Source organism: Acanthopagrus latus, chromosome 20 (assembly GCF_904848185.1).
Source record: "Acanthopagrus latus isolate v.2019 chromosome 20, fAcaLat1.1, whole genome shotgun sequence".
Classification (NCBI taxonomy): domain Eukaryota; kingdom Metazoa; phylum Chordata; class Actinopteri; order Spariformes; family Sparidae; genus Acanthopagrus; species Acanthopagrus latus.
In genome coordinates, this window is record NC_051058.1 from 8200581 (window position 1) to 8219014 (window position 18434).

General features: G+C 40.9%; 1 protein-coding gene across 9 annotated transcripts in view; it reads right to left on the bottom strand.

Moving 5' to 3' along the window:
• Positions 1–18434, bottom strand: part of grid2ipb (glutamate receptor, ionotropic, delta 2 (Grid2) interacting protein, b) — a 41596-nt gene that overhangs the window by 15644 nt on the left and 7518 nt on the right. For 7 of the 9 annotated variants that reach the window (XM_037081775.1, XM_037081777.1, XM_037081772.1 and 4 more), the window contains 3 exons: positions 7881–8159; positions 4901–4986; positions 2584–2653 (listed from right to left, as the gene is read on the bottom strand). In XM_037081775.1, coding sequence (XP_036937670.1) covers positions 2584–2653; positions 4901–4986; positions 7881–8159 — 435 coding nt within the window. Of the gene's footprint in view, positions 1–2583; positions 2654–4900; positions 4987–7880; positions 8160–17230; positions 17458–18434 lie in introns of those variants that run through there. The other 2 variants (XM_037081776.1, XM_037081779.1) reach the window with 1 other exon arrangement.

The following is an 18434-nucleotide window of genomic DNA, read 5'->3' on the forward strand; positions in this document are numbered from 1 at the left end:
TCATATTCAGAGAAAACTGTAAAATTGCGCAAAAGATTCATAATCACCAATCTCTAAGAAACAAAATAAAATTTAACATTAAAGTTAATAAAAAGCCAAAAAGTTACACTGTGAAATGCACTGATTCCAGGCACTGAATCTGTCCAGCAACATGGCTACTCCTCTTGAAGACCCTGCAAGACTCATTTCACACTTACATTATGGTTCAGTGTGAGAACATCTTATTCTTCCATTCTTGTACGCTCACAACATTGAAATTATCAACATATCTTTTTTTTCTTTCTCTCTCTTTGGTGAATAATTCTGTTTTGCTGATCACCTCCTACTGCTGCAGGAGCATGTTATCAAGGAGAGCAGCAAAATTATACAGCGCCAATCAAATCAGGCAGCCATGGGAACGGCTCTGAGGTTCTCCCTTCACGTGGATATCAGGGCTGAAGAGTGAGTAATAATGTTTCTTCACACAGCACTAGATATACTGGCTGAAATACTGATAGATATACTGTATTTGCTTAGCGCACATAGGTACAATTCATTTCATCCACCCTGAATTTCTTATCCGCACACCCACGCTCACTCTCTGCGAATCCAGAGGCAGAAGGTCAAGAAGTTGTGAAGTCCACGAAATATCTACAACTACTCCCACAAGAAAAGTTCTGTTTACATAAAGGCTTCGTGTACACGTGCATCGACCCATACACACTACAGGTCTCAGGCTAGAGCGTGTTGTGTTACGAACAGATTGTAAAGGCGCTTAAGGCAAACTGTCGTAGAGCTATACTGTGACTTGACAGCATAGATACGCATGTCATGATTAAAGGAGAATACAGTGACATTCAAATTTAAAAGAATAGTTTGGAAATATTCACCTTCTTGCTGAGAGTTAGATAAGAAGACTGATACCACCCATGTGTCCGTATGCTAATAAGGAAGCTACAGCCAGCAGCCAATTAGCTTATAAGACTGTCAACAGGAAACAGCTTACCCTGCTCCATTCCTCTCCAGTGCATAAATCCCCGTAAAACCACAACCTGCCACTTAGAGCTTTTGTAAAGGCTAAACAAACAAAGCTACGACATGCCAATTAGTGAGCTTTAGAGGTGCTGGTAACTTGATTTTGTTACTGTTAAATGAACGGTTTTCACCGGCTACTAGCTGTTTTTACAGACACATGGAACCCTAACCCTAACCCATAATTAAATAAGTTTCATGTGTTAGTACTCTAAATATGAAGCTAAAGACAACAGTCAGCCGGCTTAGTTTAGTAAAAACACTGGAAAAAGCAAACAGCTCGACCCTGCTCCATTCCTTTTCAGCACATTCCAGGCACAACCGGTTACTTAGGGCAAAAAACAAGATATAACATTTTAATTAGTTAATTTTTTATGTGCTTGTAGGTGGATTCTGTTAATGTGGATGAAGCTAGGCTAGCTCTTTTGGCTAGCTGCTAGCTGCCTGACAACTTGAATAAATAACTTTCTCATATCTATACACTAAATATGATCTGGAGCCAGCAGTCAATTAGCTGGAAACAGGAAACAGCCAGATTCCTTTCCAGCACACAGAAGTAGGTGGATATTGTTACTGTTGGACAGAGCAATGCTAGCTGTTTTGGCTAGCTACGAGCTGAATGCAGAGACTTGAATAAGGACAGTACCGTTTACACTAAAAATGATGCTACAGACAGCAGCTAGATAACGTAGCCTAGCACACGTGCAAACAGCTGGCTGGCATTGTGCAATGGTAACAAAATCTATTATGGGGTTTGTATGCCAGACTACATCTTTGCCAGACACACCTACCTCTGAGAGTCTCATTGTCACAGTGTCTAGCACACAACCCCCGTAACACCACAACTTGTCATTTTTTACACTTATATGGAGGTTCTGCACATTGAACAAATGATATGAAAGTGTAGTGACCTTACAAGGTGCTGGTGGGCGAGTTTTGGACAGAGTCTCGCCAGGTGTTACCAAGTCTTTTTTACTAAGCTGAGCTAACTGGCTGCTGGCTGTAGCTTCATGTTAAGTACACAGACATGAGGGTGATATTGATCTTCGCATCCAGCTATTTGCAAGAAAGCTAAGGAGTGTATTTGCCAATACATTGAATTATTCAGCCTGTTCAAGTACATCTGCCCATGTGTTAAATTTTCCCTAAATTAGTTTCATTAGGTTTATAATGTTATTACTTCTACGTTAATATCTGCCTTCAATTCTGTCTCTTTCCTCTGGACCACAAATAACAAAGGTTATTTTCAAGACTGAGACTTTGATTTTCTCCTCAGGATGACTGACAAGAGACAGACGCAATGCACATACTGCTTTAAAGATTTAAAAATTGTGGTGAAATAATGATGCAAGAGAAACTACAACAGAGCCAAATAAAAGCTGCTCTGTGACAGATTATTGTAAAAGACGTTTTTCACAGTGGCAGCAGATGGCTTCTGATGGTGAAATGAAAGCCCTGCAAGCCCAACATATACTTCCTGAGTTCAAGAACTTTGACAAGATGCAAAGACAAAAATACTACTACTCCTGCTGTTGCTGATAATAACAGTAATGTGATCCCCTATAGACAAACCTCATGTCCAGTCCATTGAGAAAGAGGATACGGTCGCCTGTTTTCAGTCCACATTCTTCAGCAGGACTATCTGAGAGGGAGACAATGATGGCAGAAAATCAAACATCAATCACAGATTGAAAATGGATCCTGGCACAAAACCACCAGCTAACAAGGTGCACCGAACAGACGGGCACAACAGGGAAGGATGGTGACTAATTTGACGCTGTCAATCTGTGTACGGCACCAAACAAAGCCCATCAACAAACAAGATCTCCGTGATAAATCTCATTACGTAAGGAAACAGCGCTGTCAAAACAATCCCTGGTGGAATCTGTTCTGAATGCACTGTACCCGTCCACCATCGCCTCCTCATCTGTCAACTCACTGCTAAATTCTCCTCACACTAAACATCATGTCTTTTTTTTCTATAACCCGAAATTTGGATGGAACAAACTCCTCGTGTGATAACATAGTGATTGTGAGTTCGGGCACATTCACAGGCCACGAGACAGAGTTGAAATCACAGAGTTTGTGGTTTCCTGGTTAGCAGTAAAGGATCTGTGTACAGATCACGATGAGAGACACGCTAGTATCCACCCCCACTATCTCCATATCAACCTCCATAAGGCCCACTGAGTCAGTCCGCCCTGGCTGCTTCAGCACATGATGGTGGGAGATGATGGTGGGAGGGAACAGTGCCGTCATCATCAAATACACACACATAGCACACACCACCCTCCTCGCAGACAAACCTGGCAAATTCTCTTAACAGCAAATTCATAGCCTCTCTTGTCTGCTACTTTCATTTGTGAGAGCAATAACAGTTAATTAAAAAACATTTTGACGGCTGGAATTTACATACAAAAATTAAAAAATGAAAGTAATTAACATAGTTCACAAAAAGCTCTTAGTGGCAATAAGTGTTTGATTTTCCTGCCAATGATCTCTCTGGTAAAATAGCAGCTGGCTGTAATTTATCTACAAAGAAAATCATTTAGCTGAGGGTAAACTCACCATTCGGATTAAAAAAAAAAAAATAACTCCACAAACATGTGAATTACTGACCTTAGGGAACTAATAAACAGGGCTTTGTAGTTGTTCACTTTGTTTCAGTTCTGATCTAAATCTATAAACAAAAGCTGTTTTAATCCACAACAGATGCTAGAAATGATCTAGAACAATTCAATGACCTTAAAGGAATCATTGGGCATTTTGGGGAAATAAGTGTATGCACTTTCTTGGTGAGAGTTAGACAAGAAGACTGATTATCTCTTTCTCCCCATCCAATATAATACTACAGGCAGCATCCAACATAGTATAGCACAAAGAGAGTAAACCGGGAAGAAGCTACTGAATATGAATCATATCAAGTTTGATTTATCCATAAACTACAATTTCCGTGTTTTTTATTGATGCTTATGCCAGAAATATTCCTGTAAATATTCACAAGTAAGATGTAAAACATATAAAAAATGCAAAATGTTAGATTGAGTTTCAGAGTTTTTTTCAGGGGGATTTTATTACCTCTGCCCAGAGCTAGCTTATGCTAAGCTAAGCTAAGCTAAACGCTAACTTAATCCTCATACAAAATGGATTGATGCAAGTGTGGTGTCAATCTTCTCAAGAAAGTGGAAATGCATATTTTTATATTTCTATGAAGTTGTACCTGATTTCATATTTTGGTTGGCTGCTGTAAGTTTTAATTTCTAGAAATATTACAGTGATACACATGATACATGATAATAATCATGTATCATGTGTATCACTGTAATATAAAATGCATACTATATTAAGTATGACAAAACTAGATGATGTTAATGACATACACCCTTATTTGTTTTATATCTCATGTATGTTTAAATGCTACAAAACAATAATGTACCATGACAATGTGATTATTATCTGAGCATGATCTGACAGTACTGAACATTAAAATGAACATAACTCAAAAAGTTATACACTCCTAAAATCAGTTAAACTCAAACAGGATATTGACGAAGCTGACACTCTGGATCAAAGTCTGTGTAAAGTCTCTGAATGTAACTGCGTAGTACTGCCTGCCTGCTATAAGTTGCTGTAACTTAACAGTACAGCCTGTTCTGAGTGTTTTCCTCTTAACATTTCATTGGTGAGTCAGACGAATCCACTTCCTGGTACACTCATACTCACACACACAAACACCTCCTGATCACCTTCAACCCCCAGCGGCTGGCACCACAACAGACTCACCCACATAAAACGCAGCCGCCCGTCCTCCCTCACCAGCCAACACAGAGCACAAAGAGGAGGCATCTATCAGGACCACACTGTACTGGTTTTAATATAGAAGCAGTACCTGGGATGACGGAGTCGATGCAGACGGGAGCGTGACCCCGCAGAGTGAAGCCGAAGTTCTTCTTCCCCCTGTAGACACGAACGATCCTGATAAAATGCAGGAAGTGAGATATACAGTCATGAAAATAGTTCCTGACTTGTCGTATGAATTACATAATATACTTGAGTGAAAATTTTAAAAATAATGTTTCTTCTGACTTTGAGGCACAAAATCACAAAGTTCATTTTTGTACCGTTATTGACACAAACTGAGCTGATTTCTTTTGTTTGTAGATAATAATAATAATGTTGTTTTGTTCCAGAAAATAAATTCACAAATTAAAGCAATCTTTTCATCCTCAGATGGTGAGCAGAGGTTGGAAAATTAATTCAAAGCAACCATGTTGATTGATTTAGGGTTGGTACCTATAATAGGCGACTGTAAAGTGGGAACAAAGTGTGAGAAATCTAAAGTGTCCAACCAACAGTTCAAAACCCAAACCCAATCTTCAGTTTAAAATGATGTAAAATGGAGAAATGCGACAACGTCTGACACCTGAAAAGTGACTGTTCCATATTTGATTGACTGAATCATTAATCAGGTTTCACAACTGTCGTCAATCCACTAACCAATGAATCCCTCCAGCCTCAACTGTGACGTCACTTAGCGACGCTGATGCTTAGCGGCCTCTCTGTGAATGGACTGGAGGCCCAGCTGTCTCTGCTGTTTACAGGGCTGTTGTTGTGCTTCACTTTTATTTTCATTTGTCACTTCCTGCTCGTGGGAGTCTGAACAAGTGGGGATATGACGCTCGTCTTTCCTGCAACCTGATTTTGTGATTTAGACTGACAAACATGGTTGTTTTCTTTTCCTTCTTTTTTCTTTTTCTTCTCTGTTTTATTTTCCAGCTTCTGGTGTTAAAGAAAAATAATTCAGGACAGACTCATCATAGAAAAAAGCTTTGACATTTTGCTGATGGTGGTGCTTTGCTCTCCTTCACCACAGTGGAGGAGCACATGGTGGAACCTCCCGTTACATCAAAATTAAGAGACTAGTGCTGCCGATCCACCATGCGTTGCCGAGGAAACGACTGAAGGCAACACTGTCTCTCCATGTAAACACGGGGAAGACAGGGAGAGACAAAGATGGGAGGGAAAACAGACAGATTCGTTGTGTGATGGCTGTGGTTACTGGCTGATTATGTAAGACGAGCTAAATGCAGAGGGGATTTGGGTGCTGCATGTGTTGGTGTGTGTGTGTGTGTGTGTATTGTGTTGGGATGTGCAGCCACTTAAAAAAGAGCCGCAGCATCAGCCTGGAGTGTCCATAACTATCAGGCTGCTCAAGGCTTTTCCTGATTCTCATTACTCTACGGCAGCAGCACTTCTTTCACATGGTTTCATATTACTTTCATGATTAAATAAAAATCTGTTGATTATATTCTCGCATGTCCTTATTTATTCCCAAGAAGAGGTCCTTGTAATTGTATTGCCTTTCCCCACCTCAAAGATATTCATTTTACTCTCATAGAGGAGTAAAGAAACTAGAAAATATTCATATTCAGGAAGTTGGAATCAGAGATGTATCTTTTTTTTACGAAAAAAAAAACCTCAAACAGATCAAAAGTCTTACTGATAACATTTACCGACTATATTACACATTCCACCTTACCCCTATCATTACATTCACAACACAGCATCGCAGTTGTCTGAATCATCTGCGCTAGCTTACCTTAACATTGCATAAACCAGCTTATGTTAAAAGAGCACTACATAGAGAAAAAATTCAACCTCACAACTGTAAAATTTACAATATCCAGATTTACAATATCAAGGTCCCCAGAATACTGTTTCAAGCTAGAAAGGTGGCAGGGTCTGCCACATATAAACAAAGTGAAACAGTATGAAATTGTGCTGAGTTTGTTGTAAACAAAGAGATTTTGATTATTTAGACTGTTTAGACATCATACAGTTAGTTATACAGTTATTAGTCCATTTAGATAAGATACAAACTGATTACACAACAACAGCTGCTGGCTCATTGTGCCAAATAGACAATGGAAAATCTATAGTGATTGATTTTGAGCATACATATTGATAGACTAATCTATCTATCTATCTATCTATCTATCTATCTATCTATCTATCTATCTATCTATCTATCTATCTATCTATCTATCTATCTATCTACAGTTGAGACAGAGTGTTATACAACACACTTGAGGAGGTTTATTCAGAGAATACAGCACAACATCTACTGACTGTGCCACTCACAGTACACCACATGACATAACCTCTTCAATAAGACACAATCAGCTTCTGCTCTTGTGTCACCTGCTGATATGACGTAAAGTGACCCCTAACATATTCAGCCAGCCGCACATTTTCACTCCCGTGCCGATGAATCTGCGGGGTCTTCGTTTGTCAGCCTCAGCGTGTGGGTGTGTGGGAGTGCGCTGCCACCCCTGTAATCCTGCACTTCACTGTGGTGTTATTAATGGGACAGTCGTGTAATCAGCGTGTTGGTGTGTGAAGAATGAGCGGGAGAGGTTAAATGGTCAGGGACTCTACAACAGTAGAAGATTAACGTGATGAATGGGTGAGGAGATCAAGCTTCTTAAGGAGTTAAAGACTTGATTATGTCACTAAATGAAAAATGCGCCTGAGCCCTTCCTAACTTAAATTGAAGTGTGTACATACATCTTCTCAAAAACACAGATTTAGAGTTGTTTAAGTGCAACTTTGTAAAAAAGCAACATGAGCTATATGATAGAAGAATCTGGAGATAACAGAAAAACAGCGAGGATGGGAAAAAGCCACATTTTCATGCATCTGATACACAGTTTTAAAAGCTTCTGGCTGTAAATAAAGTGTTTGGCGGCTGCATTATGTGTTGAGATGAACCTGTTGGGAGCCTGGTTTCCAACCGTAAACAACACTTGAAACAAAGCCAAAAAGACTCATTATCACTTCATTTCGCAGCTAAATTCATGTGTGCTTACCTCTGATTGGGTCCGATGGGGGGATGCGGAGGTATCCCAGCGATGGACTTCCTCGAGTTCCTGTCTCTCTCAGCGTCACCCCTTCCACCAGGTTCTCCATCTCTGGGCACCGAGCTGGCCCGTTTGGACCCGTGACGGCGATCAGAGTGATCCTCGCTCCGACTGCGCCGGATCCTGCCCTGCGGCTCGCTGATGCTCTTGCTGCGGCAGAGTCGGTTGATCACGTTCTGGGACACGGCCTCGTCGAAGCGCTGCCGGTGCTTCTTGGGAATGAAGATTCTGGTAAACATGGTGGCATGTGAGGAAAATAAAAGGGGGTGATGTTAGTTTGCTTTTTTGTCCAAAGGATTGTCTCAGAAAGAGTAGGAAAGAGGACGGATCTATATCACAGATCCACCTCGATCCATTTTGAGTCCGCAACCGAAAACCTTTGATTTCCAGTGAAGTTAAACATCCGGCAAGAGCAGAAATTTAAAAAAAGAGTTGATCAACTCGATCGCTGCTGAAATAACAGTCACACTTAATCAACAGGCTCCCTCCTTCAAGTCTCAGATTCAAAGGAGAGATAAAGGCTTGTGATGGACAGATGAGGTGGTCTTTCCCTGATGTCCCCAGAGAGAAGAAAGAAAGAGAAGTTAAATAGGAAGCCAGAAAGAAAAGATCTGAGGAGAGAGACTCTTGGCGTCACTCGCTGCTTGCTGGAGGTCTCACTGCTGCAGCGTGAGGTATCAGCGCCAGAATACAGCAAGAGAAAAAGGTGTGGGAGTGAGCGAGCATGGGATTTCTCCACTGCCATCTCTCTCTCTCTCTCTCTCTCTCTCTCTCTCTCTCTCTCCCACTCTACAGTATCTCATTATCACTCTCTCGCTCTCCTACGCTTCCGTCCACGCCTCACCTCTGTGGCACTCTTTCAGCGTGAGCTCGGAGCAGGAAGTCGACATCATCTCGGACCTGATCAATTTTACCATTCCATAACCCACAACAAATAGATTTTTTTATTTTTTTTAGCTCCATGAGGTAAAACACAAGCATAATTAACCAATTCAAGGGCAGGACTCTGTAGCTGGACGGGTTTTAACTACATCAATCACTCGGGTATTTTTCCAGCAGCTTCATCACATGATAAAAAAGCTCAGCTGGTGACATTTTAACAACACACGAACAAGGGAAAAAAAACATCACACTAGAACTCTTCTATTTTTCTTAAAGAGGCAGTACATAGATTTAGTGTTACATTTTCATTAAGTTGGTAAACTTGTGAGAGAGATGTTGTGAGATATGCTGACTTTAAGTCCATGTTATGGGTCTAGTGCCAAATATCCAGGAGCCTACAAACCCAGTATCGCAGCACGGTTAAGTCTTATATCACACTCTGGCTTTCTTGCCAAGAGTTAGATAAGCAGATTGATACCAGTCTCATGTGTATATGGTAAATAGAAATCTACAGAAAGGAGACAGTCTACCATAAACACACAGTGCTCATCTTGAAGTCAATGGGCTGTTTGAACAGATGACTTAAAAAAGGTCTGTGACTGTAAAACGTTCAAAGAGGTGGTTGCTAACAAGTGGCCAAATGAGTCGACCGAGGTTGTCAGGGACAGAAAACGTCACTAGGACTTATCTTCTACGTTACAACTTGTAAACTGATCAATTACATTAGCTCTGTCCTTGTGGCGATTGAGTAGTTATCATAAAATTTGTGTTTACCACAGATGTTATTTTCTGCAATAATCCAAAATCCAACTGATAAATCCCAGAGGCTTTTTGTCGAGGGAATCGGGGCGATGCTAACTTCTGTGTTAACCTACATCCCTGCAGCACTCTACACAGACTGAGCACAGGAGGGAAGATCCTTCTATGGCGAGATCCTTCTATTTGCATTGCTTAATCTCACTGATTAACATATTACATCTTGTTTGTTTAATCTGTGCAGTATATAAAAGTATTTAAACCAGCTGTGGTTTTATGTGTCAGGAAGCAGGGGAGCCAGACTAGCTTTCACCTTGTTTTAGTCACTGTGCTAAGTTAAGCAAATTGGCTCCTGGCTGTATGTTCATATTTAATGCACTGACATGAGAGTGGTATTAATCTTGTCATCTAACTCTCAGTAGGAAAGTAATTAACATATTCCTCAAAATGGCAAACTATACCTTTAACAATTATCTATTGGAGAGATGGCTTGGCCAACAACCAGACAAATGGTGTTAATACATTTACAGACAAGTTCCAGTGTTGCATTTTCATGTTTTCAGACAACTGCATTCTGGTCAATACCAAGAAAGTATTTAGTATCTAAAACAACCCTACTAAACAGACTTAATGTACATTCTGTGGCACACCACACTTGCTAAATGTCAAAGAGAGGAATAAGTGAGTACTGTCAGTGCTGTTCCATGTGAGGAACTGACTGTTCCTGAACTGCAGCTCAAAACAAAAGGAGTCATCCTCCACACACAAAGGCTCAGCCGACAACAGAAAACCACTTTTAATTCAAGTGATCAAAACTGCTGCCAGGAGACAAGACAACCAGCCACCCACACAAACACTTTCTATAGCAATACTTGTGAGGAAGTTCACACTGTAGCCGACCAAACATAACCCTAATGTGTTGCCAAGTATCCGCTGCCATACTGCCAGACTACAGAGCAGCTTCTCTTCTCAGGCTGAGACTCCTGAACTCCACCATAAAAAATTGTTTTAACTTTCTTACGCAACATCAAGTCTACAACTCACATTTCATACTACATCCCTCATTCTACATCATGCTGTAAAATGACAATTAAATGAGACCTATCATGGTTTTTTTTGCCTTTTTTGTAGAGGGCCTTGTTCACGTAAAAGGTCTTGAAAAAGGTTACGGTCAGAACCAACAGAAGCTTCTCTTTCTCACACGAAAAAAACATGTTGTCACATTCGCAGGGTTGTGGGGCAGCTGGATCCAATCCCAGCCGGCATTGGGCGAGCAGCTGTGGCTCAGGAGGTAGAGACGCCCACCAATCAGAAGGTCACCGGTTTGATTCCAGGGCCCTGCCATGCGTGCACATGAATGGTTAACGCTCCTGATGAGAAGGTGGCACCTTGCACAGTAGCCTATATCACCAGTGTGTGTAAATGGGTGAATGCTGACTTGATTTGTAAGTGGTTACTAATACTAGAAAGCCACTATATAAGTACAGTCCATTACCATTTATACCCTGGACAAGACACCAGTTCATCACAGGATGAGCATAGTATGTGTCATTTAAATTAACCTTTGAACATTCAAACCCACTAAATTAACTAGCCCTTCGAGAAGTGACAACCGGTCATATCGCATCTTTTTGGAGGATTCATTTTGACAACAATGTACTTACATGTTCTTAAAGTAGGAAAAAAGGCAACATGATTTATTCAAACCTGATCTACATAAAATGTGAAACATTTAATGTGGACAAATTAAATGGAATAAAAAAACAAAACAAAAAAAACCCAAATCCCAGCTGATACATCAAACAAGTCAGATGTTAATTATTTGATCCCATATTTAATAAATCACCGAGGCATTAAGCCTCATCCGAGAGCAGAGCTCAAATGCAGATTTGCACAAAACAAGCGTTTTGAATCCCACCTACACTTGTCTGTTGTGTTCTGACGAGCTGATTTGCTGCTGATCAGATGAATCAGCCACAAGCAGACTGGGTGTAGCGGTGCCTGTGAAAAACAGCACCGGTGGAGTAATTAGCAACAAAGCCGCTGACAGAGACATGAGAGAGAGAGAGATAACAGCTTCCACTGTACATGTCCATGTGTCACTAATTGAGCTGCATAAAAACAACTTTGACAGCTAAATAAAGCAATTAGGACACACTCATTGTACCGGAAGACGGAGAGAGAGAGAGAGAAAATTCACAGCAAACGTGAGGCTGTTCTTTTCATTACCCAGAGTTGTTTGAGCATTTTATCAAAAAGGATGCTCAGGTAAATTAGAGCACCTTGAGCCCTGTGACGTTCCTGCTGTGTTGCATTTAATGAAAACTCATTTACATGTGGAACTTAAAGGTCAGCTTGTTATAACAGCACTGTGCGCCTGTATGAAGAGCTTACTTGTGAAAAAGGACTGCACACCACTTACTCACTCTTCGGCACAGTAGTTTCAGAGACAGGCCTATAGAAAAAGAAACGATGAAACAGAGCTTGACAAATTCTGTCTCTTTGAGGCTCATGCAGACATCAATGAAATCAAATGTAACTGCTGATCTTTATTTGTTTTATCATTAACACAAACAAACATTTCCTCAGCAATTCTACATTGCGATTTCGTGTAACATATCAGTCAAAACATGTACTGGTATGGATACATCAGTGATGCTGGCTGATAATATCGACTATGCCCCTCTAGATATGAACTGACCAGGCTACAAAGTTACAACATTGGCTTTGAATGATAGCTTCCCATTTCTTTGACAAACAACTCAGGCAGTAATCTCTTCATGTGACGCACGTAGGCTGCTGCCAAAAGGTGAGACATGTACTCCACAGACGATAAACTGCAGTCCAGAAAAACAGCGGCCAAATCTTGCTGCTAGTCTGTATTAACATGCAGATGCTGTGCACTGCGGTTGAGCTCAGTTCAGCCCACTGGTATATTCTACTGGAGATGCAGCACTTAGCAAAATGTTTCTTTACAGATCGATTGATTAAAAAATATTATATAACTCAAAAACAAACAGAAAATACACAGACATTTCCAACTGGGCCCCCCCAGTGGTAGTATCGAAAATTACACCGTGGTAGACAATAAGGTGCTGCTAAGCTCTTTACAGGAGCTCTCCATTCAGCACCACAACAACACAACGCAAGCAGAACTGCAGTTAGTAATATGAGTTTCTCACCTCCACAAAAGTTGACATGAACTGAAAGGAAATAATGTTTAAAAAAGTGCAGAGGGTCTAAGTTTACACCACAAGGAGTCATGAACTGACTTTGGTGAGTTTAGAGTGCCTGCATGTCTTAATACAAAAACAGAGATATTTGGCACCAGTAATAATAATGATAATGACCATAATTATCATATTGCAAGAGGAAGCGATACAATATATTGCTGTGTTGATACCCCTCGCAGAAAGTGCTTTAAGTTTTACTTAAGAATTATTTCCCCCAAATATTGCCTCCTTCTTGAGGCAAAGCACATAATTGCAAGTCCAAAAGCCTCTTATTTTCAATAATACTGAAAATTCAGCACAAAACAGTACTTTTTCTGTCATTACAACAAGGTGGCAACATTCGCATTTAATTACCAAACATACATATGGTGGCTTTCAGATACCAGTTATCCTTTTAAAAACACACAGATTTTTTTCGAGCTGAATCAATATTAGTTTCAGCATTGAGCCGTCACCTTTAAGAAATGGTGGATGTCTCATTTTTTGGAACAAATCTGTTCCGTAGAAGATATAGGCCACATATTCTTGGCCCTGCTGTCACTGTCTCTGCAGAGTGTGATGGGGTTTGAGGTTTACACGTATCTGAGACGGTGCTGCCTGAGCACAGACGACTGGCTACAATGAGCAGACTCCTGAGATATTTATAAATGTTCTGTAGTGATGTAGGTGTAGCAACCCACACAGTCCCTCACTGTTTGCCTTCGATGCTTCCCTGCTATTTGTCATCTATTCTTAACGCGGCGCTAATATGTCTCCGTCTGTCGCGCAAATACAGTTCATGTCTGTGTTAAGACGTGTTTGTATGTGTGCGTGCAGCCACTACAATCAGCATGATGCTCTTAGAAAAGCAGCTATTCACCCCAGATTGCACAGACATCTGTTGAAACAGCAACCTCATCACAAAAAAGTTTTCCGTGTCAACTCTCGGAAACTAGATGAGTGCTCTGATTTGACCTCATTTATAAAGAACAGAGATCTATAATTATCTGACGGAGCATTGTGGAGGAGGAAGCAAGCAGGGAGGAAGGGATGGATTTCTCAAAAGGGAGGAATGACAAGCAGAAAACCACAAAGACGAGACCTCATTTCATTTCGACTGTCCAGACACGGCTTGAATGTCAAAAGCCTGAGACTGATGCCATGGCTGAACCCATACTGAGAGGTGTGAAATAATGGAGAACGTGTTGGAGAGAATCTATTTGTCCTGCGTCTCTTGCCAAAAAAGGGAAGCACAGTGGTAGGTCCCACATATAAGGATAAAGCGAGTGGAATGAAAAAGATAATTATATGATTCCAAAGCTGCTATGAGCATCACTGAGTTGCTGGTCTCTGTCCAGGGACTTGTCAAAAGTACATGATTAAAAATTGTTTTGGTGAAAAAGGTCAGCACAGTGGATTACTGAGGGATTCTATTTAAAATGTGCAATATGTAGGAACTGGCCCCCTGTCAAATTCACTGTCAAAACAAACAGGGGCAGCAGATCACCAGAGTAACTGCTAACTGTAGCTGCCGTTAGCTAGCTTGGTTAGCCACACTGCTAGCAGTCCAGGCTGGGACCATGGGGGCAGTATTGTTGTTTACATCACTAGCAAGGGAGGTTAAAAGCCCTGCTTGCTGTCAGCTACCGTCAGATAAACTGGAGTCAATCTGGGTGGTGACTGAGAACCTGACTATACCGTATGAGCTTAGTAAGGTGTTTTGAAAGCGTCTAAAGTACCTGTGATATGGTTTTGATTTTAAAGAGGCTCTGTGGATCTCTGGCACATCTGATGGACAGTCGCTTAAAAATCACTTCAAAATTCGCTCACATATTTCACATAATTCATGTATGTAAATTGCTCCAAATTGTTACATATGCCCACTTAAAGTGAAGCTCTCGCCAAAATGCAACCTAGGGTCTTTTTGTGAATGTACCCATGTCAAACTTTAATTTAAAGCATAATTACAATGGAAGCGCCACATTTAAGATTGATTGGATTTTCATTTTCGGGTCAAAATCATTTTCAATGGAGTGCTATGGGTACATTTATACGTATCAAAATATATATATTCATAACACTAAGAAGGCTCGACACAACCTGGAACTTTGCTGGTAGTATCACCAGGGTCTCTACACATGAACACGAGCATAGAGAACACTGTTTGTGTACACAGAGTTTACTAAAAAGAAAGTTTTTGAACAACTCACATTACCAATTGTTTTTCTGCTCCCCGCTGTCCTGCCAGTCAAGAAGTGTCGATCTCCGAATGCAACATATCATGGAGGAGAGTAAAGTTGGAATGCTACTGTCTTCCAGCAACAACTATCTATGTGAGATCTCACGTGACTTTTCTGGCTTTTGATTTTAGTATTGTTTCTCATATGAGGCTTCTTTTTCAACTTCAAGGTCAATATTGTTTTTCATTAACAACAAAACAAGGAATTATCCGTGGATTTACATGGTACTAAGCTTTAGGAGCAGCCCACCTTATCTCACCTCCATGTTACGTCGCATTCGGAGATCGACACTTATGTAGGACGGCAGCGAGCGGAAAAACAACTGGTAACGTGAGTTGTTCAAAAACGTCCTTTTTAGTAAACTCTGTGCACACAAACAAGGTTCTCAATGCCTTAGGTTGCATTTTGGGGAGTTTCACTTTAAGCTGCTTATGAACTGCTGAAACCAATACACTACATATGTTCTCTTTACAATTTGACATTAAAATTCAAAAAATGAAATGTCTATGCATCCTTTTAAGATAAATCAAACCCTGTGGCCCTCTTTGGGCAACCCTGCACTAGATGAAAAGTCAGACAATCAGTAAAAGTTCATATAAATAATCCTGAGGGGGGTGTGACTTTGGGTCCTGAATTTTGAGGAAGATGTTTCACTAAACACTAAATATGTCAACATCCCAGATGGGAGGAGCCAAAGTCAGTACGAGACTATGGCTGGAACCATGAATATTTGTAGAAAATGTAATAGTAATCCGTCCAATGGTAGTCAAAATGAATCAGCATGGACATGTCTTAAACCCTGCAACGTAAAGCAGTGTCTAATTTTACTATTAAATATAAATGGATGTATATGCTGATGGAAAGAGACAACTTAATACTCTTAGTACTCTTTTTGCTCATCCCCCATTTTAATGCGAACAATTTGCAAAGGCACTTGCGAGCCACTAATGTTTCTCATCTTTGCAGCTCAGCAGTGGTTGCAAACAAGCAGCAGCAGCTGCCTCCTAAAGTCACGATTAAACACCATCATTATCAGCACTGCTGAAAGAGAAAGCTTTGTGCACAGCATGCACTGTGGGAACAGAGCTGAAAAAGCATACCTGCTTTCAAGGAAATCTACCTGACCTTAAAAGGTGCATTATGTAGTTTTGGAGTAGACATTTTAATCAGAAGAGAAAGATCCTCATTGACTGTTATTTATACTTGAACAAACAACATTAACAAACTCTCTTTGTTTTCATGACTGAATAAACAAACAGACCTGAAAGGACAACACAGTTTCATTCTGTTTTACTTTGTTTATATGTGGCGGACCCTGCCACCTTTCTAGCTTCAAACAGTGCTCTAGGGACTTTATCTTCCTCTGATAACAGTTTTATTATTCAGTTATGGAAATAACAAAAATTATTATTATCGTAGTAATAGTGTAAATATTACAATTGTGAGTTCCTTATATAATAAGACATATTGCCCCTTTAATAGTACCTATAATAGTCAGACATCATTCGTAACAGAAAAGCCAAAATTGCTTTTCTGTTTTCAGATAACACACACAGACAGATGAAGTCTAAAATTAATATTTATGTACTCAGTAAGATCAACATTCAACCCAAAAGCACCCAGGGACACACACACACACACACACACACACACACACACACACACACACACACACACACACACACACACAAACACACATAGACGCAGGCACACACCCTCAAACACGTGGCAGAGATTACATATTAAAAGCAGAGCATCACTCATCCTACTGACAAGGAGACAATAGCACTATAGTGTTTCTTCATGTCCCTAACTGTGCTGTGACAAGCAGTCTCCACCCAACTGTGGTCGCACCACATTAAACTATACATGAACACACTGTTGACTGTTTACATGAATTAATAAATTAAAGATTCAAAGCTCCAAATTGCCTTGAAGAAAGCTTTGAAAACAGCTGGGGAATAGAGGATTTTGAAGCAAAAAACATCACATTTGAACATCAACGGCAGCTGTCGCCCTGCACCGTCTCGGATTGCATCAAAAATTCACTTGCCTCCCACTTCACATGCGTAATCACAGTAATAGCACTTTGTATAAAAACCAAAATACATAAATTCGGTTGGACACAAACCTGCACTCGCAACTGCATTTCATAAAAATCCTGACACAAGCAAGATGCAATCGAAAAGAATGGAAAAGGTATACTCACCCCAGACAATTCATTGTGTTTAGCTGTCACCCATAGCCCTGAAATGAACTAAAGCACTAACTTGCACCACGTAATAGTGACACCTACTGCTGTTGCGCTGCTTCTCTGAGAGGGATAAAAGATATGGTGGGACCTTGCTGCATGCAGGAGGCTGCCTTTACCAAGTGTCAGGGGAAAACGGTCACCACAGATAGAGAGATAGAGAGAGCGAGAGAGAGAAAGGGGAAACAGCACGAGCTCTGAGCAGAATAATGAGAAGAAAATCTATCAGAGCAAAAACACAAACCCCCCTAAGAGAGAGAGAGAGAGAGAGAGAGCGAGAGAGAGGGGGAGAGAGAGGTGAGAGTTGTGAGATGGGTGGGTGGGGGATGAAAAAACACAGAGACAGCGTTATTACTATTATTGGTGCTGGTGCAAATAGGAGTTTCCGTCATTATACAGATTAGGAGTTCTCAGTTGATGGAGTTTGAATTATTCATGACCAATTTAAGGCAGAAAAAAATCCAATTCAAGAAGGGAACCGACCAAACTACCTCAGTGCTGACCTTCTACTGCTGGAAACCCTTCTTACGGTATATTAATACCACTCAGAGTGGTGTAGTAGTGGAGGGAGCCAGCGTAGTAAGAGAACAAAGGGGTCTGATTGGCTCCACTTGTGGAAGAAGTGCAATCTGTGGACAAACTGCCTGGGGACTTTGAGAGAGGCAAGAGTGCTGGTCATTCTGGCACAGACCCACAACACACACAGAACTCTGGCTACCTGAGCGCTTCTTCACATTCAGTCACATGCTGTCCTTCCATTTTGTGGAAACATGCAGCCACACACCTTCAAATATAACCTGCTGGCTGCAGCGCCAGCTTTTTGTCCTTTCTGTTTGTTTGTTTTTTTCTGGAAGGGACTGCTGGACACCGAGCAGCATGAACACCAGAGTACTCATCTCAATCTGTCTTGGGCTCATCAGCTGCCAATCCTCATTTACCCCTAAAAATTCCAAGCTTGAGGCCACCTCCATGTCAGTTTCACTAACGCTGATGACACTTAAGCGACTTGGAGCATCAGTGTGGATTTACCCACCGGGTGGCAGATGGGGCCCACCTAAACCTAAAAAGTAGCTCTGACATGGCTGGCAGCAGACGAGACCCCATTTCAACCATCCCGTGGCAGTGCGACCAACAGGGGAAGCCTGTTTATGCTGTCATTATG